This window comes from Artemia sp. Qi Xiang Cuo, chromosome 16 (genome assembly GCF_049724085.1).
Source record: "Artemia sp. Qi Xiang Cuo chromosome 16, ASM4972408v1, whole genome shotgun sequence".
Lineage (NCBI taxonomy): Eukaryota > Metazoa > Arthropoda > Branchiopoda > Anostraca > Artemiidae > Artemia > Artemia sp. Qi Xiang Cuo.
In genome coordinates this window covers 44,111,782-44,128,142 of record NC_142809.1, presented here as the reverse complement: position 1 = coordinate 44,128,142, position 16,361 = coordinate 44,111,782, and the positions used below count along the sequence as shown (strand labels likewise).

The window sequence follows — 16,361 nt, the reverse complement described above, 5'->3', positions numbered from 1 at the left end:
TTTGTGTGTGTGTATGTGTGTGTGTAAGTTTTTGTGTGCATTTAAGTTTTTGTGTGCATGTAAGTTTTCGTGTGCATGTGTAAGTTTTTGTATGCTTCCCAAATCATAATTTTCTGAAAGGACACGCCTATGAATGTTTATGAAATCTAGCTTATAAAAGTCAAAAATAGCAAATTAACCATCCCAAATCATAGGTTTCAGTCAACACACACCTAGGAATGTCTATGAAATCCTGCTCAGAAAAGTCAAAAAATATCAACCCACACACCCCCAAATCATAGGTTTCAGACGTCACACACCTACGAAAGAATAAGAAATCTGGTTCTGAAAAGTCAGAAATAGCAAATTACAGATCACAAATTATAGGTTTCAGACACCACTCACCTATGAAAGGCTAAGAAAACTAGCTCATAAAAGTCAAAAATAGCAAACTAGTCATCCCAAACTATATGTTTCAGACAACAAACACCTATTAAAGGCTAAGAAAACAAGCTAAGAAAAGTCAAAAGTAGCAAACCACCCACCTCAAATCATAGATTTCAGACACAATAAACCTATGAAAGACTAAGAACTCCAACTCATAAAAGCCTGAAATAGAAACTCACACATCACAAATCATATGTTTCAGACAACACACACCTACGAAAGACTAAGAAATCCGTTTATGAAAAGTAGAAAAGATCAAACTGCACATCCCAAACTATTTGTTTCAGACAACATTCACCTACGAAATACTAAAAAGCCTTAGCTCAGAAAAGCCTGAAATAGCAAACTACACATCCCAAATCATAATTTTCTGACAACACATACCTATGAAAGGCTAAGAAATCTAGCTCAGAAAAGTCTAAAATAGCCAACTACTCATCCCAAACTCGATGTTTCAGACACAACAAACCTATGAAATTCTAAGAAAACAAACTCAGAAAAGCCCTAAATAGTAATTTACGTATCCAAAATCATTAGTTTCAGACAGCATTCACCTACGAAATACTAAGAAACCTTAGCTCAGAAAAGTCTGAAATAGCCAACTACTCATCCCAAACTCGAAGTTTCAGACAACAAACACCTATGAGTGATTAAGAATCCTAGCTCTGAAAAGTCCAAAAAGCAAACTACACCTCCCAAATCATAATTTTCTGAAAGGACACACATATGATAGGCTAAGAAATCCAACTCAGAAAAGTCAAAAATAGCAAATTAACCATCCCGAATCATAGGTTTCGGTCAACACACACCTATGAATGGCTAAGAAATCCAGCTCAGAAAAGTCAAAAAAATAGCAATCCACACACCCCAAATCATTGGTTTCAGACACCACACACCTACGAAAGACTAAGAAATCTGGTTATGAAAAGTCGGAAATAGCAAATTACATATCCCAAATCATAGGTTTCAGACAACACTCACCTATGAACGTATAAGAAACATAGCTCAGAAAAGTCATAAATAGCAAACTAGTCATCACAAAATATAGGTTTCAGACAACAAACACCTATGAAAGGCTAAGAAATCCAGCTCAGAAAAGTCAAAAGTAGCAATCCACCCATCCCATATCATAGGTTTCATATAACACTCTCCTATGAAAGACTAAGAAATCCAGCTCAGAAAAGTCAAAAATAGCAAACTACATATCCAAAATCATCGGTTTCAGTCAACATACACCAACGAAAGACTAAGAAACCTAGCTCAGAAAAGTCAAAAATAGCAAACTATTCATCCCAGACTATTGGTTTCAGACTTCATTCACCTACGAAATACTAGAAAACCTTAGCTCAGAAAAGCCTGAAATAGCAAACCACACATCCCAAATCACAAGTTTCAGACAACATTCACATACGAAATACTAAGAAACCTTAGCTCAGAAAATTCTGAAATAGCCAACTACTCACCCCACACTCGTAGTTTCAGACAACAAACACCTTTGAGTGAATATTATTCCTAGATATTTAATGTCCATAAAGCAAACTAAACCTCCCAAATCATAATTTTCTGAAAGGACACAAATATGATGGGCTAAGAAATCTAGCTCAGAAAAGTCAAAAATAGCAAATTAACCATCCCAAATCATCTGTTTCTGTCAACACACACCCATGAAGGGCTAAGAAAACCAACTCAGAAAAGTCAAAAAAATAGCAATCCAGACATCGCAAAACATTGGTTTCAGACACCACACACCTACGAAAGGCCAAGAACTCCGGGTCTGAAAAGTTGGAAATAGCAAATTACATATCCCAAATCATAGGTTTCAGACAACACTCACCTATGAACGGCTAAGAAACCTAGCTCAGAAAAGTCAAAAATAGCAAACTAGTCATCCAAAACTATATGTTTCAGACAACAAACACCTATGAAAGGCTAAAAAATCCAGCTCAGAAAAGTCAAAAGTAGCAATCCACCCATCCCAAATCATAGGTTTCATAGAACACACGCCTATGAAAGACTAAGAAATCCAGTTCAGAAAAGTTAAAACTAGCAAACTACACCTCCCAAATCATAGGTTTCAGTCAACATACACCAAAGAAAGACTAAGAAACCTAGCTCAGAAAAGTCAAAAATAGCAAACTATTCATCCCAGACTATTGGTTTCATACTTCATTCACCTACGAAATACTAGAAAACCTTAGTTCAGAAAAGCCTGAAATATCAAACTATACATCCCAAATCATAGTTTTCTGACAACTCATACCTATGAAAGGCTAAGAAATCCAGCTCAAAAAAGTCGAAAATAGCAAACTACACATCCCGAATCATAGGTTTCAGACACCACTCACCTCTGAAAGACTAAGAAATCCAACTCAGGAAAGTCAAAAATATCAAACTACATATCTCAAATCATATGTATCACTCAACACACATCAACGAAAGGCTAAGAAACCTAGCTCATAAATGCCAGAAATGGCCAACTACTCATCCCAAACTATTGGTTTCAGACAACTTTCACCTAGGAAATACTAGGAAACCTTAGCTCAGAAAAGCCTGAAGTAGCAAACTACACATCCCAAATCATAGGTTTCAGACAACACACATCAACGAAAGCCGGGTGCTCGGGGAGAGCCATTGAGGGTATGTGGGTCCCTTGCGGGTCGGTGGTCCTTTGGGAGCTCGGGGGACCTTTGGGGACCGGAGGATGGGCTTTGGGGTCCGGAGATGGCAGTTGGGGGTCTGGGTGGGCCTTTGGGGCGTCGGGAGGGCCTTTGGGTGCCTGGGGGACTTTTGGGGCCCGGTGGCGGGCCTTTGGGGGCACTGGGAGGGCCTTGGGGGGGCGGGGGGTCACTTGAGGACCGATTGGTCCTTTGGGAGCCCGGTGAACCTTTGGGGGCCGGGGGAGGGCCTTTGGGGGCCGGGGCGCCCCGTTGGCAGCCGGGGGGACAATTGGGGACCGGTGGAGGGCCTTTGGGACCCTGATGGTCTTTTGGGAACTCGATGGGCCTTTGGGGGCCCGGGGATGGCCGTTGAGGGTCTGGGGTGGGCCTTTGGGGGCGCCGGTGGCTCTTTGGGAGCTTGTGAGACCTTTGAGTGTCCGGGGGCAGTTGGGGGCCTGGGGGACATTGGGGGCCCGGGGGGGGCCCGTGGCCCCCTGGGGGCCCCTTGGAGCACGGCGGGCGTCCGGGGGGGGTGGGGGCGGAGGAGTGAAACCCTTTGGGGTTGGGTTAGAGGACCTCACAACACTTTTCAAATGAAACTTGTGTATTATAACGACCAGAGAGTTTCACCATTAAATTCTCTTCTAAAATCTCTTCAAAAATCTTCTTTCAAAATGTCTCTATCTGTTTCACCAAAATAATTCCATAGCCTGTCTAACACGATTTCGCCCAAATAATCACTAAACGCAAATTCAACGTTTTCCTTTGTTATTTGCATCTCTGTGCTAACTCATTTCAAATTAATAGGAAACCTTCGCGCGCGCTAAAACAATTCATCGCTAAGATGTTTCTTGCCTAATTGTTTCCATTATATTTGGTTGTTATTATCCGTGAGAGTTCGACCAGTAGAACTGTTCCTGAGGCAAAGACATTTATGACTACGAGCTATTCCTGAAGCAATTAATGCCACACATTACTAAACATTGTTTGGTAATACTTTGATTGAAAACTGACAGCAAAGTGAGAAAAATACTGTTTTTCCATTCTCACTGACAAAAACCATCAAACACACATAAATTGCTGTTGACATCCATGAAAGTGAGAAAGTTCCTGTTTTTCATTCTCACTGACAAAAACAATAAAACCATCCATAAATGTGACAAAATTCCTGTTTTTCAAATTCTCACTGACAAAAACCATAAAACATCCAGTTTTTTCAAATTCTCACTGACAAAAGTCCATAAACCACGTGGTTCTATGCCCATATTTGGTGTGGGTACAGTATTCTATGCCCATATATGGACTCCCGCTGGGAGTAGCACCCCCCTTTATACTTGTGTCCCAAAAATATTTAATGGAGGGTATAGGAATTTTCAATACTGTATAATATTTATGCTGTTGTGATAACCTATCGCATACTGACATCTATTAGGGATGCGATAGAAAGTATTAGACGGCAATATGTGGTATTGAGGTATCTTTTCAAGAGAATACTTGGTACACTTAAAAGACCGTATCATTGCTGATAAGTGGGCAATTTTCACTTAGTCCCTAACTAATACTATCATTTGTTGACGACATGCAGTACCCCTATCCTAAGGTTAAAATGCCTGGACGCTGAAAGAAAATTCAAATGCAAGCTTCGTTTAGGATCAACAGACAGCCACTGATCCACGGGCCGTTCGAAGTTGAGAGGGCAACTAGAGTAAGCTTCCTTGAGTACTGTGGCTGGAGTGGGGAGGCAATGTGATGAAAATTTTTCAGAAGATAATTGAGTTTGTCATTTGCTTGTTCACATATACTTTCTTAGGGGGAGGGAGGGGGGGGGCGGGAGATATCGATGTTAATTTTTGCCTCGGATGCCACCAACTTCGGGAATGGCCATGCTGACTTAAGAAACGTTTGATAATCTAGATTTATTGCAGAATTTGTAAGACTATGACAATTATTATCACAGTGTAAGAGCATGGGCATATCAGGATTTTGTTTGGGGAAGGGGGTTATTTTTTTTTGGGGGGGGGGGGTTAAGCCACGTAATCTCCTTCTAGGATACAGTCTTGGGTAAGAGAAATTCGTGGCTAGAAAGATATAAAATGTGCACTAGTGTGTAGCATAGTTTGGTGCTGTCGTCTGGCAAGACACTGATCATTAAGGTGTACAGATTGGATCAAATAGTCTTTGAACGCAAATGGTGATATTTGTGCTCAGTATCCGTTAGAAAATACGGGGGATATCAAGCTTCGGTAAAGTTAAAGATGTACTATAACCTTTTCAATTAAGGTTTTTACTATTTTGGTTACACGTACCAAAGCCAGAGTGGAGGACAGAAAAGGGAAAGCCACAATCATAGGTATAACGGGGACGGGCCTGCAGGAGAATGGCGGGGCCGGTACTATAATTAAAATTTGTAATAGAGAGCCCCCCCCCCCAAAAAAAAAAGTTGAAGTGGAAATAGACTGTGCTTTTCTTAAAACCAAAATTTGAATAAATTAATCTTTTAAGAACGCGAAATAAATAACGTTTCATATCAATAATCACTGAGGATATGTTAGGAATCCAATCAGGATATCAATAGTTGGCGAAAAACCTTGGCCACTGGGACCTATCCAAGGAAGATCAGTTTGGGAATAGAGGGGTGGCAATTGCCCCCCTTCTAGATTTTGAAAAGTGCCTCATCTTGGTGTTTTAACTGAAAAATTACCAACACCCATTTATTGAAAAAAATACCTTTTATGTATATTAATTTTATAGAAAATTGAAAACTTACCCAATCCTACTTTTCTGTGAATCGTTGCCCCTGGACATGTCTCGTACCTAATCGAACATAAATTATCTTTGAAGCATTAGCAAAAGAAAAGAGGTATCACTTGGATGCAGAGTCGTTACTAGCCAAAATGTTCGGGGGGGGGGGGGGCAAGAGATTTTACCAGCTGGCTGGTTATTTTTACAGACTGTTTTTGTCAAAAATTAGCATAATATTCGTTTCAGATACAATACGTAAAATAACTGCAAGAGTCAGTAAAACGGCTGCACTCACCAACCGAGTGTCAGATTTCGGTACCTATCATGTCACTATCTTAATACAGTTTATTTAACCAAACGGAAAATTGCGGCACCATATTTAAAATCACGACAGGAGTCGGTAAAACTGCTGCGTTTACCGACCAAGTTCGAAATTTCTATAGATGAAATGCCAGTATTTTTGTGGTCTTTATTGAATCGAACAAAGAATTTTAGCAGCGTTCTTTTTTTACCGAGTGACCAAAAACATTGGGGGGGGGGCGCCCCTCATACGTGACGGCCCTGCTGGGATGACTCTGGGACTATTTCATATAGACTGGCTGAGGATAGAAGTTTTTAAAAGTTGGATGGGGAAAGCCTTAACATCTTAGCATCTTCCCCAGAAATATTAGTGTTGAGGTATATGTTCCTCTGAGTCAAGCAATTTTGTGACAAGTCTGTAACTGTAATTCGCACCAAAAGGAGGTCCTTATATCACTAGCCTCATTAGTCTAAGATCTATCCATTCACCGAAATAGAACCATGATATTACTTTGACTTTTTCTTTGAGAAAGATTTAAACTCACTTGAAAAAAATGACAAAATCATCGATTTCAATCGGATCGTCGAAAATGGTCGATTTCAACGATTTTCAACTAGTTTTCGACGTATTTTTAATCTAAAAAAATCTCTATTCTGAATTTCAAACTTAATTTTGTAAATGGAAAGAACTGTATCACAATTATGGGATGACACCGCAGTTTTTGTGTTTCGCTGGACACGCACATATTAAGCTGAAGACCTCGTTGTTAAGTTTGTATAAGTTTTTTAAGCTGCCAAGTTTCGTTGTTAAGTTTACAAAATACTAGAAGGCTGCGATGGTTCAAATGTTGCTATGTTACCAGGGACATACGCAGGGGCTGGACCTCGGGTTCGGGTCCTTGCCTCAAAACCCTGAATTTCTGGATACTTCCTAACGAAATTATCGAAAAAAATTAGACTTTTTATTATCCCCCCCCTGGACAAAAAACCACATGCCTGCCTGTATGCTACTCACCACAAGTTTTACAGGAGAGTGGAAAGCAGAAAAGAAAAAAAAGAAAAAAGCATTGGGCGTTCTGATTTTTATTAACGAATATTTGCTTATACATCATATATTCTGTGTGGTCTATTTGTACTGTTGGGTATATTTTTAAATTTATAGTCGAATTTGACAAAATTTGCCAAAAATGTAGCTTTATGATTGGGAGATACAATTTCGATATTAAAAGCTCTAAATCCTAACTGTTTTTGCATTTGAGAAAGGAGTTATACGATAAATTATTTAAAAAAAAAACGACTAATTACTTAATTTGGAAAACGAGATGAATCAATCGATCAAGCGCATCGGTTCTAATAGTAAAAATGTCATTTCGACAAAATATGTAACATAACGCCTTTTAATTGCTGGAGCCGCAAGTCAGGACTAGTGATGACTCGTTTATGAGGTAGCTAGCACCAAGAACCGCTCGTTTATCCCGTTTAAAATATATTAACCTTAAGAGACAGAATTTGGTTATATACGGCACTGTGTTTTGAATCATATCCAATTAAAGATCCGCTGGAAGATAGTTCAGGTTTTTTTTTTGGTGTTTGCTTATCGAGCATGGAAAATCCATTTACGTTCATTTGAGCATCGGCATTGTCAAATTGACTACAAAAAAGAAATTAATTAAAGGTCAAAATGTTTTTGTCATTTATTGTTTTTTTTCACTGTTTTATGTAATCTCCTTTAGAACTATAATGATACCAATCAATCAACATGTATTGACAAGAACGTATCCGGGATTTTTTGTCGGGGGAGGGGTTACAATAAAAACTTTTAAAAACACATCAAAAATTCGTTTATATTAATTTTTGTTACGTTTTTACGAGTCGGACAAACATTTCAGGGGTAGGGGTCAGAACCCCTAACCCCCTGGATAGGTCCTTGTGTATTGACACAAAACCTCATTGCTTGAAAAATATTTGAATGGCGCTTATATGGCTCCTGTTACACAGAACTATAAAAATAACGTTTGATATGGTCAGAATATATAACGTTTCAAGTTCTAGACATAATTATTCTGAGAACATCATCGTTTTCTGCACGTTAAGTCTTTTATTCTATTCTAGTCTTTTATTCTATACTGCCTTCCTCTTCTATTTGTATTAAAAAAAAAAAAAAAATTCTGCGGCTTTAAGTGAAAATAGTTTCATTGATAATAAACTCAATACCACTTTTTCTTTAAAAATATGTAAAATTTGTATTTACTTACGCTGATCGTTACTGAAAATCAATAATTACTTTTTCAAACCCTTATCCCTCCCCACCCCCAGAATTGCTTTTGTCTTTTATTCAATTTATTTTTCAATTATCTTATAAATAATGGAGTCTCCTCTTTTTTTTTGCTCATTAAAAGTGTGTACTCTATTAGTCAATTATTTTATAAACCCCAATTTAAGTAAATGAAATGTGCTCATATTTTGTTATGCTTTTCAATTTTCCAAATCGCTTCTGTATGTATATTACAAAAGATATGGTTCGGTAAGGGGAAAGTTAATTACTTCAGAGGCCACGTATGTGCATAAGTTATGATCTGTAAGTTATTTAATGAAATGTTACGCCAAAAAGCATAATTACTTCATGCAAATGTTTTATTCTTTCATTAGATGAGTTTGGAGATTATCCAACTTATCACACCCATCAGTATGTAAGAAATTAATTTTATTTACATATCAACCTTCAAACCTACTTAAATGCTCATAACGAGGGGGTCCATACTTTCAAAAATTGTGTACACCATGTACCAGGTGCCACGCGTGGTGAAAGGAGGCTTTGAGAATGAGAACGAAGGGTTGATGAATTACGATTGACATTTGTTTCTCTTTATTTACAGTATGTTGCCCTGACGTTCTTTTCTATATATATTAATATTCAGTAATTTGCACGCAACAATTTTCCCGGCTTGTTTTATTTTTACATGGACCTATTTGGTTTATTGGGTTTTGTGCATAAAAACAAGCCAAATTTGGCACTTTTTCCCTAGCCAATCCCTAAGGTTCTTTTTCCAAACAACACGTATGGTAGGACGACGCGCGGTGTGGCAGAGGTGTGCCTTCGTCTGTCGCAGAGTCTAACACTCATGGCGAAACAAGTTATGCTGCGGAGGTATAACACGTGGTGGAAAGTGGGCAACCCCTTGGCTTGTAATTTTCTTTTTCTTGGCTACTGATTGTGTAGGTTTATTATCTGAAATTTGATAGCAGTATTTAGCGGTGATTAAGGATTTTTACATACCTCATCACTGCTTATATAAAATATTACCATAAATTACAGCACTAAGTGGTACTGACCCAGACACATACTTAAGGTTGCCATTCGGGGAAGGGGGTTGAAAATCTGTTTAACTCTTAAACCACAGCAATAAAAAGTCTCTTTCTTATCTTATCTTTTGTTTTGAGGGTGGGAGGGGGGTTGACTGAATACTCCCTGGATAAAGTCTTTTGTCTTTGACCGTAATGAGGGATGTTCCTAAAACAGAAGGAAAATAACTGAAACGAATACGATTCTACTTGTGGTCGTAGATAGCATGGTATGTTTGGAATGTATCGTACAGGCCCAAGTATTGAGTCGGCACGCTGTTTTTGTCAAGGTTTTGTTTTGTCTTTTGTTGAATAAAGTTTCTTACAATATCCTCCCTTCCTCCTTAAAGATCCAAATAAAACCATGCAATATACTATCTAAGATGACAAGGCCGTACCCAGGATTTTTTTCGAAGGGGGTTTTACTCAAAGATTTTTTTTCGGGAGGGTTTTACACAAAAAAAACGCATAAAAAACTTGTTCATATCTATTTTTGTTACGTTTTTAAGAGTAAAAAACATTTTGTTGGGGGTTCAACCCCCCCCCCCCCCCCCCTCTGGGCACGGCCTTGTAAGATGATAAAAGTATATGATTTGATTTATAATAATCTGTTTAGTATGTTTTTATTCATTGGTAAAACATTTTGTTTGCAGAAATATGTAATAAACAATTGAAAAGAAAAATCTTGTAGTTCGCTGCTTTAAAATGAAAATGTGGTATTTAGTTTTTTGGTAATAGTGGAGGGGACAATAAAATGGCTTTTAATGTATTTTCTTATGTGGACTGCCACTGTTTTTGGTAGGCTATAAACTTGATGTGTTTAGTTTCTAAGAGTTTCGTTTAGAGTTTGAAAATTTCGAAAATTTAAAGTTAGTTTAAAGTTTCATTTCAGTCTCTAAAATAGATACTTCTATTACTCAATCTTTTACTCAAAGATTTTTTCGATCTTTTACTCAAAGATTTTTTCGGGGGGGGGGGGTACACAAAAAACGTATACAAAACTTGTTTATATCTATTTTTGTTACGTTTTTAAGAGTAAAAAAACATTTCGGGAGGGGTTCAAACCCCCCTATCCCTCCCTCTAGGTACGGCCTTGCTTCTGTTTAATAAAATGCCAAAAGTACAAGGAATAAATGAAGTACTGTCACCATTCTTTTTTTTTGAGTAATCGGAAAGGAAAAATAATCTGTTTAAGGAATTTGGACCGATGGTCATGTCCTAACGGGGCAAAATAGTAGAAACATGGGATGGACAATCCAAAAGGGTACTCGTGTAATATATTTTTTTTTTTCGAAAAAGTCACGATGAAGTATTTTTTTAAATAATTGCTTATTTTTTATGTGCTTTCGGGGGGAACCTGACGAGGACCTGTCCTGGCTGGCATCAGATGATCTTTGAATTTTTGCCAGGGATTTTTCTTCTATCGCCTGGTTTCCGTTTTAAAGAGGCACCAACTAATTTCACCAGCTAGGAGTTTTTCATAATTGATGAACTACAATCAACGAGGATATTTTTCAGTCAGTTAATAAGATTTACGAAAAAAAATTGGCATGGAGGTCCAGTAAGCCATTTTCAGTACAATATATATATATATATATATATATATATATATATATATATATATATATATATATATATATATATATATATATATATATATATATATATATATATATATATATATATATATATATATATATATATATATATATATATATATATATATATATATATATATATATATATATATATAAGTAGTATTGATATAACAGTTCCGACGAGACAGGTACCCATATAGCTATAACAGTTTCAAGCGGGGTGTCTTCCATATAGCTATAACAGTTTCAAGCGGACAGTACACCCGCCAATACAAGCAGACAGTGTAATGACCGGAATTCAACCACCGTGAAAATTCGTGTTGATCTGTGTTCAAAGTGCGTGATGTTTCCTTTATACTATAGTAATTTCCTATCTGTCTGCTACCTTTTAATTGTTAGATGTGGTTGACTTATGTTTGACCTTGAACACTGATATAAAAACTCTGACAATTTGTTATCTTCTCAGTTCAGAATTGGCATTTGAAATATAATGATGCATTCAAATAAAAGGAATACTGTCGAAAGCTACACGCAAGAAGTAAGTTATTCTTTTATATTCATAGTGGGTAAAGAAATTAATTCTACTAAAATTTATACAGACCCTATTATAGTTAACAGATTGTTAAATATTTTTTGAACCTGGATCTCCAGAGGTCGGTAAAGAACAATATCAAAACAAGAAAAAAAAAGTATGTAAACACTGTATTTAAATGGCTTGCGAGCTTAGCACATGAGTTAAATCTTACCTATTTTTTATTCCGGACCAAAGTTCCCCACATTCGTTCCCCACCGGCCCCACATTCGTTCCCCACCGGCCCAAAGTGCCACAATCGTCCACCCGACTTTACAATCGCATCCGAGTTTACACCGGTGTCTTGTCCAGTCGGATCATTTTCAAGGATACGATCTCCATGAAAAACATACCCCCCCCCCCCCTCATTGATCTCTCTACAAATAGATGCTGATCCACGTCGGTGATCAAACCTATTTCCTCTTTGCTGATTTTAAGAATTAAATCCATCACCAAATGAGGAGTGGAAAAATAATAACCTAAATCCAAACCAAATTCCCCATATATTTTATCCGTGTTCTTACACACAATATCCAGCAACGTCAATACATCACTTGCAAGGTACAATCTACAATAATCCCACCCGTTTTTACACTCTCCCTTAGCCCAAACCCTCTTGGCAAATTCATAGTCGACAGTGGTGCATTGACGCTCGTAAAGTGAATCGTAGAACGAGGCGATGGACGGCAATTGTTCCTCAGAAAGCCTCGCGGTAGAGTTGTAGTAGTCATACGGATATATGCCCTTACACGTTAATAAATCATACATTCCTCCGTCGGAAAAGTGCTGCTTTTTAAGGAGGTGTTGCTCGAGGAGAGGTAAACTGTTAAAGTCGTCACTTTTCTGTACTTCAATGAGTGGTCATAGGGATTTGGGGAAGAAGCTAAAGGAGTCTAAAAAATAGATCTTATTCATGCACAATTTATCGTTATCTATTATTTGCCATTTGAATTCTAAGAGCAGTAGCTTTTCAGACGACTTGGGTATGATATTATAAGAAAAAAAAATATCTACCCATGCGCCATCTACAACTCCACCTCGTTGCAATCGTGCTAATGCCGGTAAAATAAATTTCATGTCATAGCTGGAATTGTGTATATAAACAGGTAGAAACAATTGTTGACTAACGTTTAAATTACATGATTAATGGGCCACTCCAGGAAAATTGCTCAATCCCGATATAATCGGGTTGCCCAAATGATCATGGTCGCGGACCACCCCTTTACCCCCTTTCCCCTTACCCCTTTTCCCCTTTCCCTCTTTCCCATTACCCTCAACAAATTCCCCCTTACAAACCCAACAAATTTTTTCAGTTTTAATGGCCAACTCGTCCTCTGGTGATAGTCATTGGATAAGATGTATTTCGCAGCCGTGATATCGATTTATTTGCTGTTTTAATGAGTGCTGTCACGGCTGAGAGCATACAATCCCCACCACCCAATCTCTCAACTACCTCTACCAATTGCATGGAATTACACGAGTCTCTTTGTGCGTGAGCATAAGAGACTGCAATGACCTCATGTTTTTTAACAAGATTTGAATTCAATGGATCATACACATTTATGAGAGTGGATTCGCAGTATAACGTCAGTCTGCAACTCTTCAGGGAGGAGTTTTGCCACATCTGAAATTACGAAATGGCACTTACACTGCTTGCCATTCGTACAGACTGAAATCGCTTACTGTTAGACTGGTCATTTTTAGTATGTAACTTTGTGCCCGCCCGAACACTAGAAAGGCATGTTAGAAAATAATGGCAATCCCCCCGTTGTTTCCATTTACCCTCCCCCAGAACCCGACTAATGTTTGGTATTGGAAAAAAATGTCCAATTGAATCGGCATCACTGGCCGGTTTGTAAAGAAGCCAAACCCAATGTTCCACTGATTCAATGGACTGAGCCCTCACTTGAAATATAACCCCCTTTTTGCGGTCACCCCCCTCAAATTCGGTTTCATATTGTAGCACAATAACACCAATTTTTAAATGTGCATTAGCCCGCTCAAAAATAGTTATCCCATTAAGTGTTACTGTATATTGATCATCTAAACAATTAAAATCTAGTTTAGGGAAATTTGGACTCCCATTAACTGCATAATTGTCCAACAGTGTCTTAGTAGCTTCCTCTTGCAGAGGCTTGTGAGCTGCCACAAGAAATGTATATTTGAAGCATTGAATCCCTGTATCGAAACGAAATCGTTGTTCACCTTGACACCCCTTTAAATCTTCATTATATTCTGGTCCCACCGCCCCCCTCCCGCCTCTTTAAATAATTTTTTTTTAAATTTAACCAAAATAATATACAAACTCCCAAAGAAAAAAAACACTGAACCACAAACCAAAACAGTGTAATTATACAAATTTGTTAGTATATTGTCAAACCATTCCATAAGAACACCCTCAAAATTATTCAGGTCCGGATGAAGTGGTAGCATGTCAGTACGTAAATAACGCTCATACACCTCATCCGCCTTTTCATTGAAATAAATTATTTTTGTGCGATGGCAGCCTTAATCCCATCCCTCCCACCACCCTCCCGAATCACTCTTTCAAGAAGGGCTCGAATCTTGCCCACGTAGGAGTGTACTATGTCTACCGGATCCGTTATGATGCTACCTGATGTTAGTGAATTAAATGGATCCTCAAACTCAGCCCTATAAACAAATACATTTTGCAAGGCAGAGTCAACTAAATTAAAATCGGGCATGACAGGAGGCGTTATGGGGATTTCATTTCCTCCACCAATTTGCTCAATGTTGGGGATGTTGTGTGGTGTCGAATCCCCCAACTCCGTCAACAACCCCTCGAGTGTATCAGGACTGAGACGATCAGCCCATTCGAGGGTAGTTGGTTGAGCCATACCCCCTGTAGATGTACTTGGTACATTAATATAACTATCCCCTGTATTCGAAGGAATCTTATAACAACTATCATCACCAAACCAATCGATTAATAACTGTTCAATCCATTCCTCTGACTCAACATGGATATTGTCTTCGAGTTGGGATGGTGATGGTAATAAAGGTCTTTCCGTAGTTGACCAGCTGACAGTTGGCTGGTGTATGATGGGTCCGGGTGGTTGTGTCATCTTGCTGTGAGTGTTGGATGTGGGAATTGACCAGTTGACAGTTGGCTGGTGTATGATGGGTCCGGTTGGTTGTGGCATATTGTTGTGGGTTCTATATGTAACAGATGGATAGTTGGCTATTGGGCGGTTTACGGTTAATGTTGATTGTATTAATGGATTTGACCTACGACCATGTTGTATAACCGTCGGTCTGCTGACCACTGGAGTCGCTTCACCACTTTTTATCTTCTTAATGGGTAGGGGGAGCTCTGGAAAATCCTAAAAAAAGTTTGTTTTTCATGAAAAAAATCTTAAAAGAGAACCATCAATCCTCATCAATAGTATGCACAAGAATAAGTTTTTTTTAAATTTAAATTAAAAGTGTCATTCTATTTTTCTGATATGATTTAGAGATGTAAAAAAAAGTTAAAAAAAACTGTCAGAAAAAAAAACAAAAAAAAAATTGTCAGAAAAAAAAGTTAAAAAAAAAAAAATTGGTCACTACAAACATTATTTTTCTAATAGTAAAAGTCGCAACACACATATCTATATAATTCCCATTTTGAAGTTGGAAAATAGTAAATGTGAATTTCATATGTTTTAAGTGTGTTTCATGACATTCTAACTGATGTAAAAAAAAATTTGAAAAAAGTTAAAAAAATAAAAATAAAAAAAAAGTTAAAAAAAAAAAATGTGGAATTAACCTATGGTTTTGGTATTTCTGTGCAATAATGTGGAATTTTGTGGTTATGTTAGTTTAGTATTGTCATCAATATCTATTGTTTTTTTTTGCATGTCTCTCACACAATAGCCGTGTGTATGAGGGACTGTGCTGGCATCTAAAGCTATAGGTTGGTAGATGGCAATAGTAGTCTTTGCCATATGTGATATGTTGTAAGATCTTTCTGATGCTATGAAATATCTGTGTAGTTGAATTTGTTCTATGCAAATGTCCTTTTTCCTATTAATTTCGAGACTCAGTCAATAATTAATGGTTGTATGAGTCTGCTGGCAATATTGATTTCTTTGAAAATTCCTTTTTCGTACATCTCTGACTTTTTAATAGACATTCTAAACGTTTTACCTGACATTGACGATCCACACCGAAGCGATCTGAATGGTGTTTTAAATTGATATATACTGCTGCTATTGAGAATAGTCGGTCTACAACTAACTGTAAACCATACTTTTCTAATAAATAAATAATGATAATAATTTTCACTTAGATCTATCTAGTACGTTATTCAATAACAAGTACAACAAAAACATATTTTTTCATTTATTGACAAAAACAACTTAAAATATACCATAAAAAGCAACAGCAATAAATTTCATTTATTTATATCACATTTTATAAAACTTAAAATACAGCAAGAGTAGTAATATCACACACTATTTGTACAACAATAGCATGAAGAACAACATTTTTACTTGTTGACATCACATTTTGTACAACTTAAAATACAGCACGAATAGCAATAACTCTTACTATTTGTACAACAATAGCATGAAGAACAACATTTTTAAACTATTGGAATACATTTTTTTCTATTTACAACAAAAGAATAAAAAACATACGACTCTAACCTGCTATAAAAAAAACTACTGAGTTGGGGAAAAAATATGCTGCGTTGTGAAAAAAAAACCACTGCTGAGTTGA

At 37.3% G+C, this 16,361-nt stretch overlaps 1 protein-coding gene across 1 annotated transcript in view; it reads right to left on the bottom strand.

The window, feature by feature from the left end:
* LOC148942946 (uncharacterized) overlaps positions 1 to 14,800 on the bottom strand; it is a 21,550-nt gene extending 6,750 nt beyond the window's left edge. Inside the window, exon 1 of the mRNA XM_089102407.1 lies at positions 14,512 to 14,800. Within this exon, the coding sequence (XP_088958533.1) occupies positions 14,512 to 14,800 (289 nt within the window). The remainder of the gene's footprint in view (positions 1 to 14,511) is intronic.
* Between the last annotated feature and the right edge of the window lie 1,561 nt (positions 14,801 to 16,361).